General features: G+C 31.9%; 3 protein-coding genes across 3 annotated transcripts; all 3 read left to right on the top strand.

Moving 5' to 3' along the window:
• The first annotated feature begins 12,524 nt into the window (after nt 1–12,524).
• On the top strand, nt 12,525–14,815 carry LOC144573101 (MADS-box protein 04g005320-like). Its single transcript, XM_078322789.1, has 8 exons — nt 12,525–12,703; nt 12,809–12,868; nt 12,979–12,997; nt 13,151–13,215; nt 13,489–13,513; nt 13,607–13,671; nt 13,995–14,088; nt 14,624–14,815. The coding sequence occupies exons 1-8, from the start codon at nt 12,525–12,527 to the stop codon at nt 14,813–14,815; spliced, it is 699 nt and encodes a 232-aa protein (XP_078178915.1).
• A 5,079-nt stretch (nt 14,816–19,894) lies between these two features.
• LOC144573100 (UDP-glycosyltransferase 91C1-like) lies at nt 19,895–20,671 on the top strand. The gene has a single exon (XM_078322788.1). The coding sequence runs from the start codon at nt 19,895–19,897 to the stop codon at nt 20,669–20,671; it is 777 nt and encodes a 258-aa protein (XP_078178914.1).
• Nucleotides 20,672–21,899: 1,228 nt separating this feature from the next.
• LOC144573099 (uncharacterized) lies at nt 21,900–23,051 on the top strand. The gene is made up of 2 exons (XM_078322787.1): nt 21,900–22,871; nt 23,037–23,051. The coding sequence occupies exons 1-2, from the start codon at nt 21,900–21,902 to the stop codon at nt 23,049–23,051; spliced, it is 987 nt and encodes a 328-aa protein (XP_078178913.1).
• The last annotated feature ends 3,987 nt before the right edge of the window (nt 23,052–27,038 follow it).

Genomic DNA, 27,038 nt, shown 5'->3' with positions numbered 1-27,038 from the left:
ACCTTGTAATTCTCAACTTGTTTGTATCGAAACCTAATTCACAACTCTAAAGATACAAAGGAATAAATCATGAAAATAGATTATCAAACTAGTAACAAAAAAGTTCAATATTGTCCTGTGTTATTAACTTGTAAATAGTTCTAGTATGGTGTAAATTTATCCTTGGTTCCAGTTATTGTTTTAAAAACTTTTATATATCTGATTTCTTGTTTTATTTTTTTGGATGCAGCACGGGTCCTACTGACTCCCAGGTTCAGTTTAATATCTCCTTGTGATTCCATTTATAAATTGTTAAATTTTTACACGAGCACAAAAAAGTGATAAATTGCTTCTTGGTTTGACAGGAGATGCAGCTTGAGCAAATAAAAATGGAAGTATCAAAATTAGAGAGTCAGCTGGCCTCTCTACGGTAATATAAATCTAAATTTTGAAAAAAAAAAAACATTCTTTTTATAAAGAATTTAATTCCTTCTCAGTCGAGGTTATGCACTATGCTAATAGACCAAAAACAGCAATTATCAGATAAAGGAGCAATTAATACGGTAAAACTGGTACTCGACCTTATGGTTTCTGTACGCAATGCCAAATCCATTGTTATAACAATGATTGCAACAAATTATACTCGTCAACCGGTATCACACCAAACCCTTGATAGATAATGTTATTTACGATTCCATTAGTCGAAAAAAATATTTTAATATTTTTGTTGCACAATTTTTATTATAATTTTTTCTTGTTTAATTTCAGGAAAATAGATGAAATTGACAAGTTAGAGCAACTTGACGAACTGGCCAAGATGGAAAATTCCATCATGGAGTTACTGGCTCTCAATGACCAACAAGCAAGGATGGAGTCAAATTCTACTGCATGGTTAGATAACAAATAATTATTTTAATTTAAGATATCATCTTAAACTCTAAATGGTATAGAACTAATGTGAACTTGCTAGTAAATGCATATGAAATCTTGTAAATATTTTTCTATTTTATAAAAATTAAGTTAGGGGGCCACTCGACCTCTGACCTTAAAAAAAGATGCATATGAAAGTAAAAACGAAGAAACAGAAAGAAAATGTTACCTATTATTTTGTTACAAATGCAGCTGGTTTATACATATGAGTATATCGACTTAATTAGTAATATAGAGGAACAATAAATGGATTTCAATTGATGTGGTGATTATGGTTTTGTGCAGTGGTGATCAAAGATGTTATAATGATTCGTCGCACACTATACGTGAATGGGAGAATAATTGGGCACCAGGAGCAGGAGCAGCAAACTCAGGACAGGTATTAAGAAATATAATTGTTTATCTTCTAAATATACAATTATTGGAAATAACTTCATGAAAATAATTTATGCAGGTGATCCAGGAGCCTCCACGTTCAGTTTATACAGGTGATCCAGGAGCCACCACCAATCCTCCAGACTGGAAGGACAAATTTATAGCAGAGGCAGCTGATCAGTATCAGCATCAGGTAGTTGAATATTGGGAACCACAACAGTACTACCCGGCTATGGCGAACGACAATGAAGCAGGACCTTCTCACTGCTAGGAGTTCGCAGAAGCTGAAAAGGATGGAAAATTTTATAAAATATCATTCTTTCCAAAACCATCAGCCAAATTACCCCTTTTCTAAAATTATAATCAAAATGCCCTGTGGATCCCAATTTTCTCCTCCCTTCTCCCTTCCCCATCCTCACTTCCAGTTACTTCTCCTTTCTCTCTGTTTTTTCTTTTTTCTTTTTTCTTTTTTTTTGCATTTTTGTTGTACGCTGGATTTATATCAATATGTATCAGTTTATATGTGATGTTATAGCTGCATATGTTCTTCTCTTATAGAGTATAATCAATGAAAAATTAGACCGTAACACGAATTATTTTATTGGTATCTTGATGGCACCTGAACTATGACATAATTTTTATTCAGGACATTTGTGATTGAAGATATGTACGTACTTGGTTAACTAAATATTTTTTCCCTTTTCTTCGTTTCAATTTATCTTAGAACCTTTTATTTTATTACTGTGATACCTTAAAAAATTAGATTTAACTGTATCCTATAGGTTTCTAAACCATCCTCCTACAAAAAGTAACATAAAATAAAATAAAGAAAGAAAGAAAACATAATTACTCTTTGGACTGGAAGTACTGTCCAATTAAGTTTGAATTTAAAAATTAAAACACCTGAATTAACTCAAGTTTTCAGTTTAGATCCGGGCCATCAGATCTGTCTTGGCACGAATATTAAAGGGGCCGTGCAACTCCTAATATGTCATTGATGTCTGTTTTGAGGAAACTAATTAAGCACAAAGAAAACTAAATTCATCAAACCAAACTTTTCCCAAATTTCAAATCAGCATCAGCCATAATGAAACTGGCACAAGCTAGGCAAGGCAAAGCCCACTAATGACAGACTAATATCCAAATTGTAATAACAAGAAAAGGGAAGAAAAAAGTACCACTCCGATGATTGATTACCAATTAAGACTATGCGAAATTATTGTAATCATAGTTACCACAATTTTTGTTGTTAATTATTACCGACTTAAAAAGACGATTTGTGATATGTCACTGCATAAGAGAAGTTTAAATTTGACATTCCTAGAATCCAGTGGGTTTGGATCTTAAAATTTTCTGAATATGGGCCTCTATTAATTTTGAATTGTTATTTGATTTAACAACGAGATGAAGTAGGACTGAGGATTTCTAGCTGGACTTGCTCTTACAAATTTCTAGTCCAACAGCTCCTTAATTATGAACTAATTGCGCCTGATTCTGTCACACCCCCGATCCGGAGGTGCGACGATTACTACCACATCTATTTACGATTCAATTAATTTAACATAAAGCATGGATCTTTTTATGCATTGCCAATAGCATCCATTATTTTTGCCACATCTCAATTTATTTACAACAATTACCTGACATTTTATAGTGGATGATACTAGTGATATATTCTTTGCACCTTTAGGTGGCCCCGCTGTCAATTATAACCCGGACGTGTTTCTCTGACTTCGCATAATGAACCTGTAACCCACAAGGGGAAACGAGTGAGAAATAATAAATTATTTCTCAGTGCTGATTGCCACTCAAATTATTGGATTCGAAGGAAATCAATATTCAGAATGAAATCACCACACGAGAAATAAACAATTCATTATATAAACAGTTCAATATCACAATACTGTCATTATCGGAAAGAAAATCAATGATAAGACAGTTACCACAGTTCATTAGTCTCACAGTCACAATTTACATTTATTCAATATCTCCTATCCAACCAGTACTGGATTCATTTGGGGCATTCACCATATGCGCATAAGGGTCCTGGAGTAAAGTCTAGTACGTAGCTAGCTAGACTTTATGATATATTAATTCTTTTTGTCCACTATATGGAGGTTCAAGGATTATAGTATTTCATATTCAATTAATTCAGTCTCTGTGGTCTCAATCAATCATTTACAATAAGAATCAACTAATCGATAAACCATATCAACATGACAGTCAACGGACTTACCTGTAATTCAGTTTCAGTTGTATTGGGCTATGCATATGATGCAACAGTTCAATCAATGCAATCAATCAAATATTCAAAATGCACAACGAGTTACGATTTAATTCCTAGTCATAAACCTCAAACTAATCTAATAACCTCGCACCTGATATTGTAGGGCAATAGGTGAGATCGGTAGTAGTCTATTCTTCCCTGAACAGTCTCATTTATCTCCGTCATAATTATGCCTATGTTAACAATAATATACACATTTCAATCAATACTTATTTTTAGTTTCAATATCTTACAGTTTCCTGTAAATCAGTTAAAATCTTGTACATATAATTAGATATTTTTATAAAACACCCCAACCCATATTTAGATTCAATTTCAGTTCAATAGTTCATAGTTCAATTTCAGTCTAATTTATCATATCATCGATATTTTACAAATATATCTTTCCTGTCTTATTTCTTTTACGTTCATGCCCCTGAACATTTAACTAGATATACTAGTAACCAAACTAAATTGATGCATTTAGGTACCAATTTATACATTAATAACCTATTACTCACTTTGCAACACATTTGAAAGAAATTAAACAACCAGTACATAAAAACGTACAATTAAGGTTTAAGCCCAAAATCTGAAATTGAATCAATCTCATAACCTAGCTCCCTGTGCCCCAAAATTTCAGTTTGGTCATTACCGTCAAGAAAAAAAAATAACACAATCAAATTAAGCTATTAGGTTCAAAATCTGATTAAAAGAATAAATGATATAAGATCAGGCAAATTTAATTCATACACAATTAAACAAGATTTCTTTAAAATTCAATTAACGACAAGGATAAGATTTGTTCTACTTTTTCACAAATTACCAAACTCTTATAGGTTGATAAATTAAGAAATTCACAGCCAATAAAAATGGAAAAGATTACCAATTAATAACTGTGAAGCTCTCTGAAAGGGACCGGTCCGTAATTGGATAGCAAAACCAACTTAAATAGTAAAATCATTTCTCTGTTCTTTTTTTTCTCGTTTTCATTTCACACATTTCTCCTTTTACATGGTTTTGATTTTTTCTTATTTTTCTCTATTTTCGGAACAGATAGGCAATACCCTTGATTAAGGGAAATTTAAGTAGCTGAGTGTTTCACTCACCAGTGGCCGCGTGGCCCAAGTCATTTGACTATTCTCCTTTTATTTTATATTTTATTATTTAGATCTTAAGTTTGCATTCCTTTATATATTCAACCTTTGTATTTGCAAGTTTTGCAAATTAGTCCAAATACTAAAAAAAAATTATAATTATAACTAGAAGCTTAACCCTCTATTGCATATATTAATTTGTCTGACTTTCGAATATTCGAACATTTTAGAATTTCAAATTAACAACGTATTATTGGACAAAGTAACTTAAATATATCAGTTATGCTTAATAAAATGATACTTGACACTAAAATGCGATTTATTCTATAAAAACATATTTAAATATTTCGTACAAAATTTTCAATTATTAATTCTATATGCATATTTTGCGAAATGTTACAGATTCATACAAAGGAGGCACATAGACATAGATAACAAAAGAAAAATAAGGGAGAAAAAAAGTTAGAGATAGAGAGAGTGAAAACCTTGTGTATGTTGAAGCAAAATGCATGGCATATCAAAATTGACGCAATTCAAGAGCTGTTTATGCTAAAACTGGATCGAAATTGACACTTAACCGGCCGCACAAAAGAGACGTGATTTGCGAAGTTACATAATTGATGCCTAACTACAATTAACCAACAAAGCATTGCAATTTAATAGCCTTGAATTCAAACTCTATTTTCAAAGTTTACCTGTCGCAAGCACACGAGAGAGAGAGAGACCGAAGGTTTTGATACAGGGAGAGAGGGCTGAGTAGCTGGATTTATGCCAAGGTTTGCAGTCTCCGAACATAATTGTTTACTGACTTTACAATTTTATAGAGAATTCTACTTAAAATAAAATAGAAGTACACTATCTCCGCGAAAGATTATAGATTCAAAATTCAAATATTTATTTTTTTTATAAACATAATTGTTTACGACCGCTATAGCTGCAATAGCTGACCGTTATTACCGCTATGCACAACGCGCTATTGCTACCGCCTCAGAAAATCCTTTGCAGCTTTGGACAACCAGCTGTAGCGGGCAAATGGTTTTATTTTTAGTGAAAATAAGAGCATGCTCTTATTTTTGAATCATACTAATTAAAAAAGATTCATGCCATAATGTAATGACTAATTCAGATTTTTGTAAATTGATCCAGAAATAATGAAAAACCAGCTGCGTTAAATTCATTCCTTTCAACGGTAATTGATAGCCATCTATATATGTTAGTCATTATTTTGACCCATGTTGGTAGAAATTCATGATAATTATAAAAATAATGTTTTGTCCTAATGTATCACCCGCTTTATATTTTGGTCCTTAAAGTTTCAAAACTATTAAATATTTTTATTGTTATAGGTTTTCAATTTGTATGAAATTGATCGTACATTTAACATCCGCTAAAAAATGATAAAATATATATATATATTTACGAATTATTTGTGTAATTTATTGTAAATTAAAATTGTGAAATTTTTAAAAATGGGTTGGGACTGCCAAGCAATTATTTCATTAATGACAAGTTTATACAAATGTTACATAAAGCAAGAAAATGTGGAATTAAAATCTAAGGCTAATTGATCATATTATTTTCATTCTTTTATGTGCTGCAATTTTACAAGTTAGCTTTTTTTTGTGTGATTCATCTAACATTGTTCACAATTTTTAAATGATTCTCTTGATTCAATTCTTCAAGCTTTGTTATATAGACTTTGAGAGATGTCCTATCCTTTTGTATGTTTACATTCGATAAATCATAAATCATAAACCATACATTGTTTTGCACAAAAAAAATAAAATAATAAATTTGGATTGAATTTGCAAAATATTTGAGATCTTGGAGGAAACTAATGAAGGTAGTGAAATTTTAGTTCGTTTTCTCTAAGTTACTTTTAATAATTAAGTTTCTAGCTAGTAATATTGCGAAATTAATCCATGGAGCTGTGCTTTTGTCATTGCAAATGAAAAAGGATGCGTACTATTTCATTCTTCGATTCTTTTTATTGCATAAAATCTTAATTGCGGTCATTAGTTTATCGGATGCTCAGGTGCTTCTCTTCCGTACCCCCAAGGGGAAATACGTACCATATATATATTCCATCAAGAGAACTGGAACTTTTATTAATTGATCTCTTCAATCTTATATCTTATTAATTATATCCATGCATAATTTCATTGAGGTGTCATTTACAATTTTCAACTCATTTGTTTTCCTTTTCTTATCTCAGCTCTTTCGATGAAATTGTGCAGAGATTTCTTCCTGAAACTCAAAAGAACCTTAAAGATTCGTGCGTCCATTGTCAAATATATATTTACCTTCTTAAGTCTAATTTTTTTTTCTTGATATCTTTCACCTTTATTATATGTCTAATATTGTGTTATACTCTTTTTTCAATTTACAGAAGGTCGTCCGGCATGAAAGTAAGATCTTGAATTCTGCTATTTTTGTATATATGTTAATTCAACGATATAGTTTTTCACTAAAAATTATTAACTATGTGCCATAAGTTACTGCATTTGTTTACAAATATATATAATAATAAATCTTAAATAATGTTGTTTGTTTCTGTAGACTCTGAGGAAGTCATTAAAATCAGATATCCATGCACTCAATGCTATATCTGTGATTGATCATGGGTTTGCATTCTTAATTAATCTTTATTTCCTGTTTTTTAATACGAAAGTACCTTGTAATTCTAACTTGTTTGTATCGAAACCTAATTCACAACTCTAAAGATACAAAGGAATATATAAATCATGAAAATAGATTATCAAACTAGCTAGTAACAAAAAAGTTCAATATTGTCCTGTGTTATTAACTTGTAAATAGTTCTAGTATGGTGTAAATTTATCCTTGGTTCCAGTTATTGTTTTAAAAACTTTTATATATCTGATTTCTTGTTTCGTTTTTTTGGATGCAGCACGGGTCCTACTGACTCTCAGGTCCAGTTTAATATCTCCTTGTCATTCCATTTCTAATTTGTTAAATTGTTCCACGAGCACAAAATACTGATAAATTGCTTCTTGGTTTGACAGGAGATGCAGCTTGAGCAAATAAAAATGGAAGTATCAAAATTAGAGAGTCAGCTGGGCTCTCTACGGTAATATAAATCTAACTTTCGAAAAAAAAAAAACATTGTTTTTATAAAGAATTTAATTCCTTCTCAGTCGAGGTTATGCACTATGCAAATAGACCACAAACAACAATTATCAGATAAAGGAGCAATTAATACGGTAAAACTGGTACTCGACCTTATGGTTTCTGTACACAATGCCAAATCCATTGTTATAACAATGATTACAACAAATTATACTCGTGAACTGGTATCACACCAAACCCTTGATAGATAATGTTATTTACGATTTCAGTGGTCGAAAAAATTATTTTTATATTTTCATTGCACAATTTTCATTATAATTTTTTCTTGTTTAATTTCAGAAAAATAGACGAGATGGATAAGTTAGAGCAACTTGACGAACTCACCAAGATGGAAAATTCCATCATGGAGTTATTGTCTAGGAATGACCAACAAGCAAGGATGGAGTCAAATTCTACTATGTATAATAGGTTGGATAACAAATAATTATTTAAATTTAAGATATCATCTTAAACTCTAAATTCTATTGATGTCGTGATTACGGTTTTGTGCAGTGGTGACAAAAGGTGTTTCACCATTACTGCAGCTGGTCCAAATTCAGATGCGGCCTCCCAGTCTCGAGTGGCTCCATCTCTCGCGCAAAATAATCCTTCTATGCCATTGATTTCGACAAACTATGCTGGGAGCATAGTGAATGCCGGTTTCGACCAACACTTTCATGCTATGTTAGAGCCTACCAATTTCTCAAATTGGATGAACACACCAGCACAACAGTACTACCCCGCTATGGCGAACGACTATGAAGCAGGACCTTCTCACCGCTAGGAGTTCATAGAGGTGGAACATGACAGGAAATTTTATAAAATATCATTCTTTCCAAAACCATCAGCCAAATTTTATGAAGCAGGTCCCAATTGTCTCCTTCCTTCTCCCTTCCCCATCCTCACTTCCAGTTACTTCTTTTCCTTTCTCATTTTTTTTTTTTTTTTTTTGCATTTTTTTGCATTTGTATTGTACGCTGGATTTATATCAATATGTATCAGTTTATATGTGATGTTATTACTGCATATGTTCTTTCTGTTATAGAGTATAATCAATGAAAAGTTAGACCGTAATATGAATTATTTTATTAGTATCTTGATGGCATCTAAACTATGACATAAGTTTTATTCAGGACATTTATTATTGAAGATATGTACTTGGCTAACTAAATATTTTTTTTTTCCTTTTTTCGTTTCTATTTATCATAGAACCTTTTATTTAAATTAGGGATCGACTAACTATCTCCCGGTCAATTTCTTCCATTGATCCTCCAGTCAATAATTACTTGTGAAGAACGTTAACTAACTAAACTTCATTAATTATTTGCGGACCACCTAATATTTGATAGATTTTATAACTGACGCGTGCAAAAATGGATACCTATGCGGGCAAGTGTTAATATATAATATATCAAGTATTCATACCTAAGATATCGAGTATTTCAAAAAAAAAAAAAAAAACTGGAAACATCATACACACAACTTTTACACGTTTTTAGAGTTTGATTTTTTTTCTCCGTTCAATCTCGTCAATATTTCTGACGATTTGTGAGGATATTTGCAAATCTAAAACTATAGACATCTTCTACGTAATTTTCTATTTCAAATGAGATCCATGATAACATACTTTCGGGTTGTCCGTCGCGCAAGTATTCATACATTGTCGTGAATACCTTGTTGTGTAAGTATTCATATCTCGTTGTTCAAGTACTCATTCCTCGTAATGCATGTGTATATAATTCATGTTTGAAGTGTTTGTACCTAACATATTTTATCAAATTTTTTCCATATGACACGAGTTGACATCTGAAAATATTAATATTAAGTAGTGCAAATATTTATACATCGTCATGCAATTGTAAATAGTTCATATGTCAAGTGTTAGTAACTAACAGAATTTATGAAATTTTTATTTTTAATTATTTTCATATGGCACGGAATGATGTATGAAAGTATTAATTTAAAATATTGCAAGTACTCATATCTTGTCATGCAAATATTAATAGTTTATGTATCAAGCATTTATGTAAAATATTTTATCAATAGTTTTTTTTTTTTGAAGAGAGTGTTGCTAAAAAAGAAATTGACGTTTGTGAATAAACTCAAAATTCCACAGTTTTTTATGAATACATGGACAAAAATAATACATGTATTTTTTTATTGATTTAGTTGTTAATTTTTCAAGAAATTTTCTAATATTGAGCATTTAAAATCACATTTTTGGATATACATATCACATTTTACTTAAACAAAGAATAAATATGAGTAAAAAGGGAGGAGTGCGAGAGAGAAAGAGAGGGGAAAAGTGAAACCCACAAAGGCATTTTATTAAGAATTTTGAGAAGAGGATATTTTGTTAAAAATAGTATTTTGTAAAATTTTCCATTTTGTACAGCCGAGTCTTCAAAAATTTTCTGCTAATGCGCCATTACAAACCAAACCCCACAATAATAAGTATGTTTTAGATTCAATTAATAAAATTAAATGGAGCACCATTACCTCCTTTTTATAATTAAGGATGAAAATGAAAAGGCCTAAAATTTTAGTACATAGAGAAGTTAGTTTTAAAATACAATTGAATTGAGGTATATCTTATAATAATACATAATTAATAATTTTAACTCAAGAATATAGTGATTATTTTATTCAAAAGAAAAAAAAAGCATCTCAAGCATCTACTACTAGAAGTTCAAAAACTTATCTTAACATATCATAATAATATTAAAGACTAATAAATGAGATTATGATAAAAAATATAATCAATCTAATACTATTTTTTTAGGAAAGAAAGGGTCTTTCCTTATTTATATTAACCGGCATTTTCTTAGACTATTTTTCTTTTACATTTCGTAAATTAATATTTTAATATATTTTTTTGAATTTTTTTCGTCAATTTTAATTATAATTTTATATTTATATAAAATGTTACACGGACCCTTTCAATTTTTCACATATCCAATTCATTCCATTTTTAACTTTTCCTCTTATTTGGCAACACTCTCTTGTACGAAAAAAATAGATTTGGAAGTTTAGAGTTCATGAAAAATTGTGGTCAGAAATTAGTTTAAGAAAAAAAAGTGTATTTTGCAATAATTTTTTTTATTTTAGTGTGAACTTGCTTGGAGTTCTATTTTTCTACTTTTCTGGAATAATTCAAAAGTAGCAATGTTAACCCACGATTGATCTATTTTTACATTTTCTATAATTTTAGAATTCGAATATAATTCTATAGATGGACTTACTAATTTAGATATTGATCGGAAGTAGCTAGTGATGCAATGTCTATAGTGATTTATAGTTTATAGTTTATATCTTTTAAATGAGATATATATAGATAAAAGGGAGCTGATAATAGTACCCGCGCTACAGTACCCGCACTGTACCCGCAGGGGGAACCACCGAAAATTAAATATTAAAATTTAACTTCACATTTCGAAATTTTTTTCCTAAGTATTAATACCTATGAACGGAAGTATTTATACCTATGTACAGAAGTATTTATACTTATGATGTGAACAATTTTTTATTGTGTGGATTATGTAGCACCAAGATAACAATACCCGCGCTACAGTACCCGCACTGTACCCGCGCTACAGTACCCGGGAATCACCGAAAATTAAATGTATAAATATAACTTCCTATGAGAACTACAAAAACTCCACAATTTGAATTTTTTTTAAAGTATTAATATTTATGCAATTTTCTCTTCCAAATGAGATCCATGATGATGTACTTTCAGGCTCGTCGTCACGCAAGTGTTTATACCTCGCCATACAAGTATTTTTTACATATGACACTGAAAGTATTAATATCTAAATATTGAAAGTATTTATACTTATACACTGAAGTATTTATACCTATGAGGTCAACTATGTTTATTAAAGGAAAGTTGATGCGGGAATGATTGGGGAACTCGAAAAGAGATTATCATAACAAGTTACACATCAAAGTATTAACATCTTACTTTTTTAAGTGCTAATATCTTATCTTCCAAGTATTTACATCTATGAAGGTATAAATATATAAGTATTTTTTTATATGACACAGAAAGTATTAATATTTAGACACATAAATTATTTATATCTATGCATTGAAGTATTTATTTTTATGAGATCAACTATTTTTGTTAGAGAAAGATTGATGCGGAATTAGTGCCGGGATTTTGAAAGGGGAACTATATAATTAGTGGGGACCATAGAGAAAGAGTACTGCTGGGATTTTAGAATAATAATTAATTGAGACTATATAATATATTTTTAGAATAATAATTAGTGGACACAATCACACAATATAATTAGTGGGGACCATAACACATTATTTTTTTAAGTCCGGGTACTGTAGCGCGGGTACTGTAGCGCGGGTACTGTAGCGCGGGTACTGTAGCGCGGGTACAAAAATAATTATTCTAGATAAAATACCCAATATAGAATTAATAGTAAGTCTCTAAGTGAGCACAGATTAATTAGGAAGGTTCTTTGATAACACAATATGAAACTGCACCGACATATATAAGTTGTGCTCATTTAATTTAGAACTTAGAAGCCTTCTAAATTTAATCTATGACAGATTCAAAAATTAACCGACCCCGCTCCCACCGCCTATATATATAAGCATTAATTCCTTTGTTTAATTAACTTATTCTGTCATCCTCTCTCCTCTCTATTCTCTCTCTGTTTCTCACAAAGCAATTAAGCAAACTCCTCTTCTTTGTTTGAAGGATCGTAATCCATCCCCAACAAAGTAGATTAATTATGGGAAGGAACAAGATATATATTAAGAAACTGCCGAAAAGTCAGAGGACACATACATTTAAGAAGAGATCAGAAGGCATCAAGAAGAAGGCAAAGGAGCTTTCCATCATATCAGATGTTCAGGTGCTTCTTCTTTTGCGTACCCCCATGGGGAAATACCATCTATTCCAAGAGAACAGGTAATTAATATATATATTTCCATCATTATCTTATTTTTTCGTTAAGAAATATATATAAGACAAGTTACTATTTTCAACTGATTTGTTTTCCTTTCGTTATCTCAGCTCTTTCGATGGAATTGTGCAAAGATTTCTCTCTGAAACTCCAGAGAACCTTGCAGATTCGTACGTCTATTGTCAAATATTTACCTTTTAAGTCTACTTATTTTTTTCTTGATATCTTCCACCTTTATTATATTTCTAATATCGTGTTATACTCTTTTTTCAATTTACAGAAGGGCGAATGGCATGAAAGTAAGATCTTGAATTCTGCTATTTTTGTATATACGTTAATTCAACGATATAATTTTTCACTAAAAAATATTAACTATGTTCCATAAGTTACTGCATTTGTTTACAAATATATATAATAATAAATCTTAAATAATGTTGTTTGTTTCTGTGTAGACTCTGAGGACGTCATTAGCATCAGATATCCATGCACTCGATGCTATATCTGTGATGGATCATGGGTTTGCTTTCTTAATCTTTATTTCCTGTTTTTTAATACGAAAGTACCTTGTCCTCAACTTGTTTGTATCAAAATCTAATTCACAACTCTAAAGATACAAAGGAATAAATCATGAAAATAGATTATCAAACTAGTAACAAAAAAGTTCAATATTAATTGTCCTGTGTTATTAACTTGTAAATAGTTCTAGTACGGTGCAAATTTATCCTTGGTTCCAGTTATTGTTTTAAAAACTTTTATATATCTGATTTCTTGTTTATTTTTTTGGGTGCAGCACGGGTCCTACTCATGACTCCCAGGTCCAGTTTAATATCTCCTTGTCATTCCATTTCTAATTTGTTAATTTGTTCCACGACCACAAAATACTGATAAATTGCTTCTTGGTTTGACAGGAGATGCAGCTTGAGCAAATAAAAATGGAAGTATCAAAATTAGAGAGTCAGCTGGGCTCTCTACGGTAATATAAATCAAAACCATTGTTTTTATGAAGATTTTAATTACTTCTCAGTCGAGGTTATGCACTATGCAAATAGACCACAAACAGCAATTATCAGATAAAGCAGCCATTAATACGGTAAAACTGGTACTCGACCTTATGGTTTCTGTACGCAATGCCAAATCCATTGTTATAACAATGATTGCAACAAATTATACTCGTGAACCGGTATCACGCCAAACCCTTGATAGATAATGTTATTTACGATTCCATTAGTCGAAAAAAATATTTTTTATATTTTTGTTGCACAATTTTTATTATAATTTTTTCTTGTTTAATTTCAGAAAAATAGATGAAATTGAAAAGTTAGAGCAACTTGACGAACTGGCCATGATGGAAAATTCCATCATGGAGTTACTGGCTCTCAATGACCAACAAGCAAGGATGGAGTCAAATTCTACTGCATGGTTATATAACAAATAATTATTTTAATTTAAGATATCATCTTAAACTCTAAATGGTATAGAACTAATGTGAACTTGCTAGTAAATGCATATGAAAGCTTGTAAATATTTTTCTATTTTACAAAAATTAAGTTAGGGGGCCACTCGACCTCTGACCTTCAAAAAAAAATGCATATGAAAGTAAAAACGAAGAAACAGAAAGAAAAAGTAGAAAGAAAATGTTACTATTATTTTGTTACAAATGCAGATGGTTTATACATATGAGTATATCCACTTAGTAATATAGAGGAACAATAAATGGATTTCAATTGATGTGATGATTATGGTTTTGTGCAGTGGTGATCAAAGATATTATAATGATTCGTCGCACACTATTCGTGAATAGGAGAATAATTGCGCACCAGGAGCAGGAGCAGCAAACTCAGGACAGGTATTAAGAAATATAATTGTTTATCTTCTAATTAAATATACAATTATTGGAAATAACTTCATGAAAATAATTTATGCAGGTGATTCAGGAGCCTCCACTTTCAGTTTATACAAGTGATCCAGGAGCCACCACCAATCCTCCAGACTGGAAGGCCAAATTTCAAGCAGTGGCTGCTGATCAGTATCAGCATCAGGTAGTTGAATATTGGGAACCACAACAGTACTATCCGGCTATGGCGAACGACAATGAAGCAGGACCTTCTCACTGCTAGGAGTTCGCAGAAGCGGAACAGGATGGAAAATTTTATAAAATATCATTATTTTCAAAACCATCACCAAATTACCCCTTTTCTAAAATTATAATCAAAATGCCCTGTGGGTCCCAATTTTCGTCTCCCTTCTCCCCTCCCCATCCTCACTTCCAGTTACTTCTTCTCCTTTCTCTCTGTTTTTTTCTTTTTTCTTTTTTCTTTTTTCTTTTTTTTTTGCATATTTGTTGTACGCTAGATTTATATCAATATGTATCAGTTTATATGTGATGTTATAGCTGCATATGTTCTTCTGTTATAGAGTATAATAAATGAAAAATTAGACCGTAACACGAATTATTTTATTGGTATCTTGATGGCACCTGAACTATGACATAATTTTTATTCAGGACATTTATGATTGAAGATATTTTCGTACTTGGTTAAGAAATAATAAATTATACTCGCATTTATGATCGAAGATATATACTTCGCATAACGAACCTATAACCCACAAGGGAAAACGAGTGAGAAATAATAAATTATTTCTCAGTGCTGATTGCCACTCAAATTATTGGATTCGAAGAAAATCCATATTCAGAATGAAATCACCGCACGGGAAACAAATAGTTCATTATATAATGACAAATGCAAATGCTCAATAACAGTATCCAATTGAACAACAAAAATTAGATAAATAAATAAGAACTCCAAGAATCTTATCAGAATAGATGGTTTGGGTCAAAGTCTTTTAAACCATAAAGTCTGGTAATGTTTGAACCTAATCTTTACAACCACTAAGTCTGGTAATGTTTGGTTTCTTAACACTATAATTTCTAGTCTGGTAACATTAAAAGATACCATAACATGTATATGCCGTGTCAGGTTTATACTGTTATAACTATCCTTACAATTGGTTAACGGAAACAATACAAAATCAATATCACAATACTGTCATTATCGGAAAGAAAATCAATGATAAGACAGTTACCACAGTTCATTAGTCTCACAGTCACAATTTGCATTTATTCAATATCCCCTATCCAACCGGTACTAGATTCAGTTGGGGCATTCACCATATGCGCATAAGGGTCCTAGAGTAAAGTCTAGTACGTAGCTAGGTAGACTTTACGATATATTAATTATTTTTCTCCACTATATGGAGGTTCAAGGATTACAGTATTTCTTATTCAATTAATTCAGTCACTGTGGTCTCAATCAATCATTTACAATAAGAATGAACCAATTGATAAACCATATCAACATGACAGTCAACAGACTTACCTATAATTCAGTTTCAGTTGTATTGGGCTATACATATGATGCAACAGTTCAATCAATGCAATCAATCAAATATTCAAAATGCACAACGAGTTACGATTTAATTCCTAGTCATAAACCTCAAACTAATCCAATAACCTCGCACCTTATATTGTAGGCCAATAGGTGAGATCGCTAGTAGTCTATTCTTCCCTGAACAGTCTCATTTATCTCCGTCATAATTTTGCCTATGTTAACAATAATATACATATTTCAATCAATACTTATTTTTAGTTTCAATATCTTACAGTTTCCTGTAAATCAGTTAAAATCTTGTACATATAATTAGATATTTTTATAAAACACCCCAACCCATATAAAATGCTCGTTAATTATTTAGATTCAATTTCAGTTCAATAGTTCATAGTTCAATTTCAGTCTAATTTATCATATCATTGATATTTTACAAATATACCTTTCCTGTCTTATTTCTTTTACGTTCATGCCCCTGAACATTTAACTAGATATACTAGTAACCAAACTAAATTGATGCATTTAGGTACCAATTTATACATTAATAACCTATTACTCACTTTGCAACACATTTGAAAGAAATTAAACAACCAGTACATAAAAATGTACAATTAAGGTTTAAGCCCAAAATCTGAAATTGAATCAATCTCATAACCTAGCTCCCTGTGCCCCAAAATTTCAGTTTGGTCATTACCGTCAAGAAAATTCAATTAAAAGAATAAATGATACAAGATCAGGCAAATTTAATTCATACACAATTGAACAAGATTTCTTTAAAATTCAATTAACAACAAGGATAAGATTTGTTCTACTTTTTCACAAATTACCAAACTCTTATAGGTTGATAAATTAAGAAATTCACAGCCAATAAAAATGGAAAAGATTACCAATTAATAACTGTGAAGCTCTCTAAAAGGGACCGGTCCGTAATTGGATAGCAAAACCAACTTAAATAGTAAAATCATTTCTCTGTTCTTTTTTTTCTCGTTTTCATTTCACACATTTCTCCTTTTACATGGTTTTGATTTTTCTTATTTTTCTCTATTTTCGGAAGAGATAGGCAATACCCTTGATTAAGGGAAATTTAAGTAGCTGAGTGTTTCACTCACCAGTGGCCGCGTGGCCCAAGTCATTTGACTATTCTCCTTTTATTTTATATTTTATTATATAGATCTTAAGTTTGCATTCCTTTATATATTCAACCTTTGTATTTGCAAGTTTTGCAAATTAGTCCAAATACTAAAAAGAAGATTATAATTATAACTAGAAGCTTAACCCTCTATTGCATATATTAATTTTTCTGACTTTCGAATATTCGAACATTTTAGAATTTCAAATTAACAACATATTATTGGACAAAGTAACTTAAATATATCAGTTATGCTTAATAAAATGATACTTGACACTAAAATGCGATTTATTCTATAAAAACATATTTAAATATTTCGTACAAAATTTTCAATTATTAATTCTATATGCATATTTTGCGAAATGTTACAGATTCATAGAAAGGAGGCACATAGACATAGATAACAAAAGAAAAATAAGGGAGAAAAAAAGTTAGAGATAGAGAGAGTGAAAACCTTGTGTATGTTGAAGCAAAATGCATGGTATATCAAAATTGACGCAATTCAAGAGCTGATTGATGCTGATTGATGCTAAAACTGGATCGAAATTGACACTTAACCGCACAAAAGAGACGTGATTTGCGAAGTTACATAATTGATGCCTAACTACAATTAAACAACAAAGCATTGCAATTTAATAGCCTTGAATTCAAACTCTATTTTCAAAGTTTACCTGTCGCAAGTACACGAGAGAGAGAGAGACCGAAGGTTTTGATACAGGGAGAGAGGGCTGAGCAGCTGGATTTATGCGAAGGTTTGCAGTCTCCGAACATAATTGTTTACTGACTTTACAATTTTATAGATAATTCTACTTGAAATAAAATAGAAGTACACCATCTCCGCGAAAGATTATAAATTCAAAATTCAAATAATTATTTTTTTATAAACATTGAAATTTAGAAAGCTAAACTTCTATCTTTTATACAAAAATACGGGCTCTTAGCCCATTTAAATAAACTCAAGCCGGACTCACTTAATTAAGGCTGGAAATATCATTATTTTTATTTGATTAAGATTTTATCAAATAAAAAATCTAAATTCATACTTCATTCAATGAAGTATGAATTTCATTTAGTCATCTTGTGTAATTTATCTAACACAATTCACATCATTCAAATGATTTTGTATGGATATCTATACATATCTTATATTTGTAGTATTAAAGCAAGGGCGGACCCATCATCTAGGAGGGAAAGGGCAGCTGATCCCTCTGAATTTTGAGTTTTAGTGGTGATCTATCGGTACTGATCGACTTTGTCTCCTCTGGGAATATTTTTGCCCTCTCTGGATATTTGATTTGTAATTCGGGTTAAATTTAGTATTAAAATCAAAATAAATTTCGTGAATTATGATTGGTAATTAGAATTATAAGTTAAAGAATTAGAAATTACAAGTCAGAGCATTGAAAAATATAAGTCAAACTATTATTTTTTTATCAAGTATCCAATTAGTTAATGAATTTAAATCCGATTAGCAATTTAAACTCAATTTGATATTTTTTTGCCTCCCTCCTTGATTCTTAATCTGCTCCTGTATTAAAGTTCACAAAATTTGAGATTTTAGAGAAAACAAATAAAAGTAGAGCTGAACGAAATGCTTAAACTTGACTGCCAAGATTTTCCACAAAAAAATAAAAATAAAAATAAAAAATTAACATCATGTCTGGCATCTGCTAATTATGATTATTAATTCGAGACAAAATATCGAATAAAGCATTCAAGTATGTATTTATTGTTGGCAGTGTTCTAAATAGCTAGCTATAGCAGCGCTATAACTACGTTATAGCTTTTCTGGACTATAAACGTTAGGCTATGAGATAAAAGTGCGCTAACTCAGCTACGATCGCTATAGCTGCAATAGCTGACCGTTATTACCGCTATGCTACATGAATTTTTTTTTTTCACAATTTATATGAACTTATGTATACTTCTATTCCTATTTCTAATGTTACATAGTCTTCTACAATAAGAATGCTAAGTCAATCTATGTGCTTATGTTTTTATTTGTGATTTATTCTCTCATTCTATATCAAGAAATATTCAAATATTAATTCTTCCTTTTGATTTCTCTTCGTATAATATTCATTTGTAAAATTATTATCGTTCATTTCAATTAAAAACTGATTTTGATTATATAATATGTTTAAATATTTATACTGACTCATTAACCTTATAAAATTAATTTCTCTTCGTTTATTATAATATGTAATACTATGAAGTATGAACTATTAAATAATGTTACTTTTTAAATCTTTTTTTTTCCTTATTATTTGCGTAATTGATAAAAAGTATAGACTTAGAGTAGTTGTTACCTCAATTCTCCAATATTGTTATGTTGATAATTAGTAGAAATATATAATATAAAATTTGAAAAGAAAAAAAACACTTTGTATGACAGCTTCTGCTATTGCTACGCTATTCGCAATAGTTTTTTTTTTGTCTCCCCGCTATGCCGCTATAATCGCTATAACCTTGATTGTTGGATAGATTAATTTTTATGTCAAGTTTTTTATTAAATGTTATATAGTTATAACTGCATGATATGTTTTTCCTCAATTATCTTAGTCCAAGGGGTGAACCGGCCAACACTATACACGACCACTAAACTTCGTCTTTGTTTCGTTGGTTTCTTTCCCAGTAGTTAAGGTATTAAGAAAGCAATCACAACATGCAACGTGATAGCTATGCCAAGCTATCATGAGCTCGATGAAATGCTGCCACAACCTCCTGAACAAATTTTTCAAAAGCCCGTTATTTCTTTAGGCCATCTGCCACAAACCGCTACAAATGTGGGAGGTAATAATTATTTGATGAACTCAGCCATTATACAAGAATGGTTAGTCAAGAAACATCAGTGCTCCGTAGTCTATATTGCATTTGATACTGAAATTCCTCTAACTCGTTATCAAGTTCTTGCAATAGCTGGGGGGCTGGAGGGATCCCGCTTTCCGTTCATTTGGATAATAAGGAACCCGCTAGGGGATCAAACACTTGACCTTCCAGATGGATTTGTGGAAAGAACAATTGAGTATGGTCTTGTGTGCAAACAGTGGGTCCCGCATGCAGATATCCTAAGTCATCCATCTGTCGGCAGGTTCTTAACCAATGGTAATTGGAATTTGTGCATAGAAGCACTTGATTTTGGCATCCCTCTAATTCTAGCTCCAAATTCAACTGCTGAGGTGCCTAATACACAAGTATTACAAGAATATAGATTTGAATGCGAGGTCAAGAGGGACCCGTTCTTGTTGGTTTTCTTCAGTGAGCACGTTTACCAGGTGTTGAAGCTTGTCATGGTTGATCAACGTGGCGAGGAGGTAAGACAACGTGTGATAGCCATGAAAGGTGTCTTCACTAATCTCCAATATCAATATCTGATGAATTTTCTATATCGCCTCAATGAAATAAAGAAGCAGAAGGTGCTACGCAAATTTCATGAATGTGCTATGTGCAAAGACTAAAGGTAGAACATTGGGGCGTACGAGAGCAAGATTAATTTCAAGCAATCTGAAGACGCAAATGAAATGTGAAATTTGATTGTTTTAATTCTAGCATTTTTTTTTTCTCAGTGGGATTGGTTATAAAATGGGCATTGTGGATATTAATAGACTGGTAATTTGGATTTTTTTTTTCATTTAGAGGTTTAGAATTATAAGGTTTCTTTTAAGCTTATGATTTTGATATGTTGTATATCGGCAATATGAAGCTGGTGGTGCTTGTATTTGATACACTTTCATTTTGAAAAAGAAAGAAAAATAAAATAAAAACTCAAACCATTCATGTTTTGTTGGATGCTTCTGATCTTCAATTTTTTTTTTTTTAAACATTGTTTCTTTTGGTTGCTCTCATATTCCTAGATCTTATGCATGTGCTATTACGCGCTGACTGAGATTTGAGTTAATTATTTTCAAAGGCAATCACTGATTATAGAAATTCATTGAGTTGGATTACAATCATAATATATAATTAACTATTCAATGATGAATGTGGTATTATTTGGTAGAGAAATTCATTGAGTTGGATTACAATCAGAATTTAATAATTAAATTCATATACCTGCTTGATAAAATATTTTGGTTTCATATTATTTGGTTGTGTGCGGTGTGCCCTTGTATGAACTTTAATTTACTATATACTCATAATAGTAACCCTCAATGTATAATATAATATATTATTATGCATGCAGTATGTATTGAACTTGAACCACAATCTATATTTGTCCTTACTAAATGAAGTTTGACTATGTATGAAATTAAATGCTTGGTTTTCAATACAAGAAAAATGTCATAACAACATATTAATATTGTACCGATCATGTAAATGATTCTAGTAAATCGATCTTCTGTAACACTGGAGGACGAAAAGAATATTAATTTGACTACAAATAATGAGCCTAAAGGAGAAAAGGGAAAACCTTTAAGGTCTATTAGTGTATATTGGGCCTTTGCTGGGCCCAGATCGAATTAAATCTCTCTGAATGTAAACCAAATTGCCGGTTCTTTGTTCTTACAATTGATGTTCAACATTGCCTAAAAAAAATTCTTTTAAGGGTAACATACATAGCGAGTAAGCGGTATACATGCATATATTATTATTTCTCGCTCATAAATTATCAAGATCAAGCACCCCCCCCTCTCCTCACCAGTCTCCACACGATAAACTTACTGTAGTCCTTAGCACATATATGCAATGTCAATGTCAATGTCAAACAAGAACGCCAAGAAATGCACCTCCGACTCAATACCACCCTCCAACTGGTGCTCCCATCCCACATTCTTCCTCTCTCTGCTCCACCGCACCCACAAACTCCCCAACCCTCCACCACTGCCTCCAAACCATCTCTCCCCTGACTACAACAAGAGGCTGAGGGAGCTTGAGAGGGACATCAACAGTCTCAAGGCAAGAATAATTGCACAGAAGCATCATTCCATTCCCACCAACAGGCGTCTCATCAATGGAGATGACAAAGACGGAGATGAGGCCCCCCCTGCCACGAGGTTTTCGGACGGTAGCTTTCTACATGAGATAACTAGCATCGGGAAGCCGTGGGACCGGTTGTGCATTCACGTCTCATTACCTACTGTAGCTGAAGAGGCCTCAACTGCAGCTGAGGTTTTGCAAAGAATGACAACGATGAAGATAGCAGACTTGTGTCAATGCCTGATGAGCCTAATGCCAATGGCCAACATAACCGGCCTTAAGTCCACGGCTCCCGCCATTCAGCCTTTCCATCCAGAGACCGACCTAGACTTCCTGATCGAAGCGATCCTCTTCGACTCTGTCAAAAAATTCAAGGAACTAGTCCTGGAGGGACTAAAGATCCAATTAATGGGTGTCACCGGGAGAGCAGAAAATTACACAGAGGCCATTGCCGTCGCCAGCACGGATCTTGAGGCAAGAGCGAGTAGATCAACGGACAGGAGTGATTGTATTGTGCTGGTGGTCTTGATCCAGGTGAGAGACCCAAAAGAGGAATTTGGGTCGGTTGGCGAGCTCATGATTGGGCTGATTGAGGCCCAATTAGGTGAGAATGGGACTCTTCAATTTAGCATACAAGGGGTGCATGTGGCGGGGCTCAACCTTGCAAGAAACAAGATTGCTGGGAGGGATTTTCTATGGAGCGCTTCTTTAAAATGCTGTGGCGGGTCGGATGGGTTGGAGGTAATAACAAGGAACCCGGACCGTCTTTTTCCTTGTTCAAAATAAATGCATGTACTCATTTGGATTAATAGACTGGTCATTTGGATTTTATTTTTTTCATTTAAAGGTTTAGAATTATAAGGTTTCTTGTTGAGCTTATGATTTTGTTATGATATGTTCTAACAGATTGTGTTTCGGTAAATATGAAGCTGGTGGTTATGTTTGACACCTTTATTCTGAAAAATATAATAAAAATTAAATCATTCATGTACTATTGAATATTTCTAATCTTCAATTTCAGTGTTCTTTGAAAATAAAAATAAAAAATTGCTTCTGTTTGTTGCTCTCATAATCCTCTTGTGCATGTGCTATTACTCTCTGACTGAGATTTGAGTTCAATTATTTTCAAACGCAAGCATTGATTAAATAGAGAAATCCATTTAGTATTTGAGTTGAATTACGGTCATAATATTAACTACTCAAGGATTGAGGTGGGTCATCTGGCCTGCTCATTAGAATTTCTCTTTTGATGAATGATCATCAGAAGTTGTTATTCAAATTCAGATACATGTTTGATAAAAGCTTTTGGTTTCATATTATAAATTTGATTTTGTGCCCTTGTATGAACTTTTATTATATACTAATGGACAAATGGGGTTGATATAAATATACAATGCAATATGAAACAGACTTAACCCATGTATGAAATGCTTGGTTTTCACTTTTCAATAATAGAAAAATATCATAACAACATGTTAATATTGTACCGATCATGTAAGTGATTCTAGTAAATCTCCGATAAAATAGGTTGACAAGTTTATGTGATGTTTAGATAATTGGATGGAACTACATTTGACTAAAAATAATGGGCCTAAAGGAAAAAAGGGAAAAACTTTAAGGTCTATTTTGTGTATATTAGGCCTTCTTTAGGTCCAGAGGAGAACCTCTCTGAATGTAAGCCGAATTGGTTATTTGTTCTTGCAGTTGTTGTTCAACATTGCCTACATTTTAGGATACCATAACAGGTAAAAACCGGAGAAGAAGCAGATGCATAAACTGGCTGTGTTTGCATTTCTTTTTCATTTTTTCTAGATATAGGTGTGGATACAAATTAAATTTGATGTTGAATGTATAACCATATTAATTATGTCTAACTCGAGAAATAGCCTGACAACACACTTTTTAAAGCACAATTTAAAATAAAGATGTTATTTCACTCAAAAATTCAGCCAGCGATCGGAATAAAATTGATACTGAAGATTTAGTTCCATAATGAGTTGGGCGTATGAAAGCTCGAATTAGATTGTCTTGGTACACAAGGAAACGACAAGCCGAGAATATGCTTGAAAAGCGAAAAATAATTTTTTTACCGTGCAAATGTGCAATGTATCGGACCTCAATGGAGCGCTTATCCCGATCATTGGATGAAATGATAAATGAAAACTACTCAAATTCCTGATTATTGCCAAATGCAGAAAAAATTTATGGTATATTTGGTTCATTGGTCTCCTGTCTTACTCACAAGATTGATATGACCACCCGACCCTGGTTGTGCTGTTTCTTTCTGTTCTTCCTTTTCTTTTTTTTCTTTTCTTTTTTTGCTTTTCTGGTATGTGAAATGCTTTTTTTCCCAACAAAGAGCAAGTTTCAGGTATAGATAACACAATTTGGTACACCCACTTGTGGAAGTTATTTAAAAAAAAAAAAAAAAAAAGTTGGTATACCATTTTGCTCAACATTCTGTTACAATGATGAACCAGCAGTGATTTTGGGGGAATTCATAACGACCTGTTAGACTAGATACTGGTAAGAGCCGGTCCAGTTAACGATTCTCAGTTTTAATTTATCTTGTTGTAACATCATGCAATAATTCAATATTGTAGGCCCATATTCACAAATTTTAAAGGTCCAAACCCATTGGATTTTTGGAATGTCAAATTTAACCTTCTCTTGTGCACTTTTGGGCTTTTCAAGTCAATGATCACAACAAACAATAGTGGCAACTATAATAACAATAATTGCGCATAGTCTGGTAATCAATTATCACAGCAATACTTTTGTTTCCCTTTTTTTATTTCAATTTGGATATTTAGTCGAGTAAAGCTAGGATGTGATCTGCTCTAGTTTGGTGAGCACAACTTCAAAAGTTCATCAGATCGACTTCAAATACTGAATTCAAACCAGTAAAATCCATGTACTTTATGAGTGATGCATATACACGCAAAATTTTGAAAATTTCGAGTTTATTTGCTACACGGTCAAGCGGTCAAAGAAATTAACATTTTATAAGTTAATTTAAATTGTTTTATATATTCAATTTTTATTATTTCTTTAACCACTTGACCTTGTAGTACATATACTCGAAACTTTCAAAATTTCACATGTATATGCATCACTCATGAAGTACATAGATTTCAACAGTTTGAATTCGGCATTTAACGTCGATCCGATATACTTTTAGAGTTGGGCTCACCAAAATCTCTTGGTGAGCACATCACACCCTAGCTTTGCTCTGTTTAGTCTGCCAATTAATGGGCTTTGCCTTGTATTTGTGCCAGTTTCGTTACAGCTAATGCCGGAATGAATTTTAAGAAAAAAGTTCGGTTTGATGAATTTCATAAAATTTCAAAATGGAACGTGATTTTGTAATTATTTTGAATATTAGATATATTTGTATAACTTTTTTCAAGAAAAGTGTAAAACTATAGTATATTTTTTCTGTATATTTTTAGTCCTTCCGCCCCTGCTAGGGACCTAAAGGAGAGAGAAGCTTAAAAACTGATTGATATATCTTGAGCCCTTATACAGGTGGAGATATTTATAATCGGAGCCGTCTGATTCCCGTTAAAATTCATACATACCACTTCAAAATTTGGTTGGAACAAGCTCGTGTGAATCTTAACGCGAATCAAACGGACGCCTCCGCTTCTTCTATTTTCAGACATAATTGCTTAGTCAATATAAGTCTCCCAGTAGGCAGACGTAGGTGTCTTCAGATGTTAATCAAATTGTTGCTTTGTTTTTACAACTAAGATCAAAATTTCGCTTTGCTTTAATTATTTATTGATTTTATATTATATTATATTATATTATATTATGTTTTTTTTTAAAGGTCAGTGGGTGAAATGCGCCCTAACAGATTATGCAAATAAAAGAGAACTTTACAATTATATTATGTGTTTAACTTTAACAATGAAGAACGAAGGACGTGTTGTATCAATATTTTATTAATTTAAGTACAAAATTGGAATTTCAGAATTAAGAGTGAAGCATTTATATAATATGTTATATAATTAGGGGTGGCAACGAACTGACTCGGTCCGAGCTACAACCGAGCGAGCTAGATCTTGAGCATCCGAGCTAAAACCTCAGCTTAAACTCGTGACAAGCTAGCCCAAGCTAGCTCGCAATTGCTGATTGAATCTTGGTTTACGAAGAAAATGAATTATACAAACTATTTAGATCAAGCTGAACTAAGCTGGACCGAGCTAAACAGTATAAAATGCACACAAATTCACTGATTGATGCCTAACCGAGCTAGCTTGCGAGCAAATTAGGCCCCAACTTGAACTCGTTAATTATGGACCAAGCTGGTGACTAGCTAGCTTATTAACAGCTCAGTCCAGTAACGAACGAGCTGTTAGCGAATGAGTCAGGTGTGAGTCACAATCGAGCCACGATCGAGCTACAAGTTTTTTTGCCACCCCTAATATAATCAAGGATTATGCTGTAAATATATATTACGTGTAGTAGTTTTAAAATAAAAAATAAATCATGTTCTGGAGCTAAACAATCTTATATAACTAATTTTGCTGTAACTTATAAACCTTTACGTGAAAGCAGTTATATTTTAATATTCTAAAAAATATATTTTCGTAAACAGCACGCGTATCAAATTTGAACCTATTTGATAGCCGTTTAGCATTTCATCAAACAATTTTCAGTTTTTAATAACGAAATTTAATAAATTTAATAATAATAACTTCAATAATAACAGATGACTAATTAAATATCAAAGTGACTCAAATCTGATACACACTATGTTTAAGTTATTAAAATACGTCTATAATTTATATCTTTAATTTAAATAATATTTTACAAGAGGAGGGTTCAAATACACCCAAATTTTTGTGCACCCAAATGCACTCTATATTTCAAATCCTTTTTCTCCGTTTTCAAAGTCTGAAT

This window comes from Carex rostrata, chromosome 21 (genome assembly GCF_964058835.1).
Source record: "Carex rostrata chromosome 21, lpCarRost1.2, whole genome shotgun sequence".
Classification (NCBI taxonomy): domain Eukaryota; kingdom Viridiplantae; phylum Streptophyta; class Magnoliopsida; order Poales; family Cyperaceae; genus Carex; species Carex rostrata.
Note: the sequence above shows the minus strand (reverse complement) of the source record. Positions and strands in the feature narration are given on the sequence as shown.

Excerpts from the sequence above, each read along its gene's own strand:
- LOC144573101 (XM_078322789.1), top strand. The coding sequence starts at position 12,525 with ATGGGAAGGAACAAGATATATATTAAGAAACTGCCGAAAAGTCAGAGG. Across the intron at positions 13,216-13,488 it reads ATATCTGTGATGGATCATGG|CACGGGTCCTACTCATGACT; the intron begins GTTTGCTTTCTT and ends TTTTGGGTGCAG. Across the intron at positions 14,089-14,623 it reads TGGCTCTCAATGACCAACAA|GTGATTCAGGAGCCTCCACT; the intron begins GCAAGGATGGAG and ends TAATTTATGCAG.
- LOC144573100 (XM_078322788.1), top strand. The coding sequence starts at position 19,895 with ATGCCAAGCTATCATGAGCTCGATGAAATGCTGCCACAACCTCCTGAA.
- LOC144573099 (XM_078322787.1), top strand. The coding sequence starts at position 21,900 with ATGTCAATGTCAATGTCAAACAAGAACGCCAAGAAATGCACCTCCGAC.